Genomic DNA, 5,000 nt, shown 5'->3' with positions numbered 1-5,000 from the left:
ATAAATCTGTTTCCAAAGAAAAGCACTTTCAGTTTTTTGTGGCAAGATCCCAAAGACTTTGAAAGGAACATCTGAAAAAAAGAAATGAATCAATTAATAAATAACAGATTTTGCTATGGTTACCTTGTATTTGCAAAGAACTTAAAGGGCAGCTAATCTCCCTTACCAGCATTAATGACTGACCTTTTGTCCAAGGAACTTCTGGTATGCAAAGTGAATTGAAGAGTACATTGGAGTACATAACTGGAGGCTGCATGGTCCCATGTCCCAAGGGATCCAATTTAAAGAAATCACAGTGAAGAACCTCTAGCTGGCCATCCATATTGTTCTGTAAATCCTGGGAAGCAGGGACAGTGACAATGTTAACTAACAGTACAGCAAGAACTAGTAATATCTACAGCATTGATTATTTTTAGTTTAACTTTTTTTATGGGTTTAATAATGAATTGGTGGTTTCTTTTAGCCAACTCAATGTAAACAAGTCACTGCCAATCTCATCTTGTACAGTCAGACTAATTTATCAACAAATTTGCACCAGGGAAGTGGCAGCCAATTAATGGTTTGCTTTCATTGTTCTACGGCTAATCGCTGATTTGGCTGCTAAGGGTTATTATGATATGATGATGAGTTATTATAATGATCACATTTATAAAGTGCCAACATATTCATTCCGCAGTGCTGTACAATAAATGGGTATATACACTGAACATACAGATTTACATACAAAAACAACCAACAAATGAGGCTAAGAGGCCAGCCTAAATGAGTTTACAATCTAAAAGCTACCTAGGTACAAAGACAACATATTTTAAGAAAGATGATGCTTAACTACCTTTAAGGAGGGAAGAAAATCTTTATTGCTTTCCAGTGCAACCACTCTTGCACCAGCAGCTAGTAATGTCTGTGTGAAAACTCCTGGGCCTGGTAAAATAAAAAAGTTATAGTAATTTGAGCAATTGCACCAAACAAATAAAAAATATTAATAAATAAATAAAGTAACCGAATGCCACACTTTTAGTACCACGGCAGTATTGAATAGTGTCAAACAAGGCTGTACAGTATAGCATGTCCTCCTCTTTACAAATCTGAGAATTTTCGCCAATGATGTGCTGTGCTGACATATATAAGGAAGATTGAAGGGACACACTTTTTAACTAAAGCAAATATGTTCTTGCATAATTCTTATAACAGCTGGGTGAAAAGTGAGTGTTCAGAGGAAAAGTCCACCAAAAATAAACAAGCGATTAGGGTAGATTTAATTTTTTCGGGGGGAGGGTGGTCCAAGGCCTTCAGTTTCATCTTTGGAGAAATTGGCAGGGCAATACATTGGTGTTAGGGACAAGGCTTTGTAATATTACTAGACTATGTCTATATTATTTAATAATAACTACTGTATATAGAGAAGTTACTATTACTAGACTACTGAATAAAACTAAACGAGGACATAAACAATATATGTGGATACTGAAGTAGGGGACCAAATACAAATATAACGTTTTTGAGAATGAAGGCAAAAGTAGAGTCCAAACCTGGGTCGCATTCCAAAATGATAGGCCTGTTTCCTCGGTCATCCCACGGTTGCAGGCACTTTAATAAAGTCTTTGCCATACTTGGGTCTGCAATAAACCTCCGAAACTTCCTTATTTTCTCTGCTACCTTAAGTTCACGCCTGAAATCTTGCAAGTCCACCCCAAAGGGCTCAGTGTTCTTACGACCTGCAATTGTGGACATTCTACGACAACCAGTTGGATGTGCAGCACCATTTAGGGGTACCATCAGCGATGCCACCTTGGATCCTTGCCTGTGGCAGCATAACATAGATGCCCAAGCCAGAGGTCCATAACGCTGCATGCACATAGCAAGGCGGGTCCCTCCAATGGAAGACATTCTGCCAGTGTGGTGAAGGAAGATGGTATGTCCTTGACAATTAGAATAAAACCCAAATATAACTGATTATCATAGCATTCATAGCTCAATCCTTTTATTTACAAAAAGCCCACACAAATATACAAACGTGGACTAGAACATTGGTTAAAATAAATAGCGTGAGACCTTAATGCACATTATACATACAGCACTTGTGTGGATATATTCTGCAGTGCTTTTTTAGCTACTTAAAACAGGGCATGTTATAGTGCCCAAAACAAGGCTGTGTGCCTACATCCTAAATGGAGTGATGTAACATTGAAAGAGACATATGGGAGGCTCCCTCCCCCCTGCCATAGTGTGATTGCTTTCCTGCAGAGCAGTTAGGGACCATCTATCTCCAGCTGTCAGAGCAAGTAAAATGAAAGGGGAAATTCACTGCATACAGTCAGATTTATTATAAAAACTGTACACATTTTTTTAATTAAAGTATATTGGAGATAATTTCTTTTTCATAAAAGAACATAAATTGGGATTTTATTTTTTTGACTTTACATCCCCTTTAAAGCAAACACCATATACTGTAATGTTTTCCAAATCCTAAAGACCTGCTGCCCAACTGAAGCATCTTCCAGTGAATACTGTTCTTATGTTAATGATTGTCACCAACAGAAATAATCACATTTTCCCTGCATATAAACAGTTTATTTACCCCTTACTTTTCAAAACAGACCAATGGAAGCAATGCAAATTCATAACCCATCGAGTATCCAAATGCCCAAACATCAGAGCTAGAAACCCCATATAAATCTGGATTCTAGCTGCGAGGATTATTATTGTGATTATTCGTACATAGATCACACCGTGCATCATTAAATGTGGTCCGAGCCTGAGTTCCGCATAATACCCAGGTGCCTAGTTCATCCGCTTCCACATTACCATTAAAATGTCATTCTATAACTAATGCACCTGCGCTGTTATGTGGAGGCAGAAAACATGCACTGCAGCTGCGGCGGCCCAAGCACACACACTGAGAACCTTCACGCTAATAGCTGCCACTGGTGCCACCATTTCTATGCCCAGCGCCCCATCCCATCCCTGTACCTTCTCCTCTTCGGTCTCCTCAGCTCTCACACGTGGGTGACCTTGCCAATGCTGCTGCAGTAGCCAGAAGTATCATAACATGGGGAAGCTTTGCAACTTCCTCTTCCTCTGACGTAACAGAAGCGCGTTGGTAGCAAGTCTGTCAGGTGTCTAACACTCAATAAAGTTTATTTGAGAAAAAACAAGTTCCGCTGCTTTAGCTCATTGACTACATTACCCATTATGCTTTGCGTGCGTTCCACAGAATGGCATGTTTGCGTTGCTCTTGATACCTCCCATTCCGACCTTTTTTTTTCCTCTCCGGTGTGACGTCTGCTCGGGGCAGGTTACGTGATTCCACGGTGGCTTCGTCTTGAACTGAGCTGAAAGGACGAAAGCAGCTGCAATTGGTGACCAGGAAAGGTGAGACGACGGATGGATAGAGTGGGTTTAGGGGGGGGATATAGAAATCAAATTTTATATGGGGGATGACCGAGAGGAATAGGCGACTGCCCGAGTATATTATGTGTCACATTATTTATCATATAGTTTCCAGCGCCAGTGAGCGATTTTAATCTTAGTGATGTATAAAGAAGATACCTTTTATTATCAAGGAGACATAAATGTATGCAAAGCTCTAGGGTTTCCCGAGCTCATACAGATAGTTTTATGGCTGACGTTGCCTTGCTTGCGAGACACCTCTCTGGACCACCCATTCGAATTTGCCTTCAGGCAGTGTTGCCCAGAAACGGGTTCCTGGAATGTAACCATTCATCTGGAATTCCATAAAATGCTTTTAGGCTTGTGAAATTAAACGGGGTGGCGATTTTGTGGTTTGTGTGTGTTTTCTTCAGTGGATAAATGTCTTTTGATATGGTCATTGGCGATGTGTACGTTTTTTTATTTTTACTTTAAAGGGGCAGTATACCCTCTAGTTCAACCCGAGTATAATAATTAGTGCTAATGCTTTTCTATATTGTAAAGTATTTTTATACACTGTTCATCACACACACATACACAAATGTATATATACACACACACATACATATACAATAATTATACCTTCCAACTGTCCCTTTTTCGGAGGGACAATCCCTCTTTTGACAGCTCAACCTGCAGTCCCTCATTTGTACTGGAAAGTCCCTATTTTCTCTGCACTGAACAGCCAGAAAAAGAAACAAAGTTTCTCACTTAATTGGCTTTTAGCAGAGAACCCAGAACAACTAACAGGTACAAATAAGATACTTTTGTAACAATTTTGAGACACAAAAAAACATTTTAGATAAGGAGAAATGTTTTCAAACTTTAATAACCTGCCAAATGAACATGGTAATTAGGGGTGTGGCCACTGAAAGGGGCGTGGTCAAAATAAATTGCTGTTCTACATATGAAAAAAAATTGTGTTGCCCTTTTTACTTCCATTGGGACCTTTCGAAAGGTCCCAATGGGTACCGAAACGTTGGATATGCATTTGTAAATAAAGAACAACACTATTTTCACGAAAAACCTTGGAGTGCGGGTCCATTTATCATGATGTATTACTAAGCCTTTGACCAACGCACCTACCTTTGCTAAAATCCGGTAAGAGTGCGTTCACCTATATGGACAAATTATTTATATATATATATATATATATATATATATATATATATATATATATATATATATATATATATAGACAAATACAAGATTCCTCTGCACTCAACCCATTATCAATATATTTAAGACAGCGACATTTTGTGCATACTGCTACTGAAAAATGCCTTATCCTTTAAACAAAACAGGGATTGTTTGTCCATATATTGCAATATATTTAAGCTGGCCAACTACGTCAAAGTCATCCCATATCTGGCCAGTCCTATGCTCAATTTTCATTTGATTCATTAAGAATTCTATGGTTTCATTATACATTTTATAAAAGGGACGAACACGTTTTACCTGCAACTTACTAGCTGCTTTCAAAGTAAAACAACCAAACTTGGCTGCCCTTTTATTAGACACCAGTGGGATCACCTGACTATAGTTGGAGGGGGTGGGAGCTACAACATGGA

The 5,000-nt window shown here is 38.9% G+C and overlaps 2 protein-coding genes across 5 annotated transcripts in view; one reads left to right on the top strand and one right to left on the bottom strand.

Annotated features, from left to right (window-relative positions):
- The window catches only part of tfb2m.L (transcription factor B2, mitochondrial L homeolog), a 9,280-nt gene extending 6,146 nt beyond the window's left edge, over positions 1–3,134 (bottom strand). For both annotated transcript variants that reach the window (XM_041562755.1, XM_041562756.1), the window contains exons 1-5: positions 2,971–3,134; positions 1,530–1,919; positions 833–921; positions 184–337; positions 1–71 (exon numbers count right to left, since the gene is read on the bottom strand). The exon at positions 1–71 is cut by the window's left edge and continues 78 nt beyond it. In XM_041562755.1, the coding sequence (XP_041418689.1) occupies positions 1–71; positions 184–337; positions 833–921; positions 1,530–1,887 (672 nt within the window). In that variant the 5' untranslated portion in view covers positions 1,888–1,919; positions 2,971–3,134. The remainder of the gene's footprint in view (positions 72–183; positions 338–832; positions 922–1,529; positions 1,920–2,970) is intronic.
- A 65-nt stretch (positions 3,135–3,199) lies between these two features.
- The window catches only part of cnst.L (consortin, connexin sorting protein L homeolog), a 66,847-nt gene continuing 65,046 nt past the window's right edge, over positions 3,200–5,000 (top strand). For all 3 annotated transcript variants that reach the window (XM_018263078.2, XM_041562753.1, XM_041562754.1), the window contains exon 1: positions 3,200–3,372. The gene's annotated coding sequence lies outside the window, so the exon portion shown is untranslated. The remainder of the gene's footprint in view (positions 3,373–5,000) is intronic.

This window comes from Xenopus laevis, chromosome 5L (assembly GCF_017654675.1).
Source record: "Xenopus laevis strain J_2021 chromosome 5L, Xenopus_laevis_v10.1, whole genome shotgun sequence".
Lineage (NCBI taxonomy): Eukaryota > Metazoa > Chordata > Amphibia > Anura > Pipidae > Xenopus > Xenopus laevis.
The sequence above is the reverse complement of the archived record's forward strand: the minus strand, read 5'-3'. Positions and strand labels throughout refer to the sequence as shown.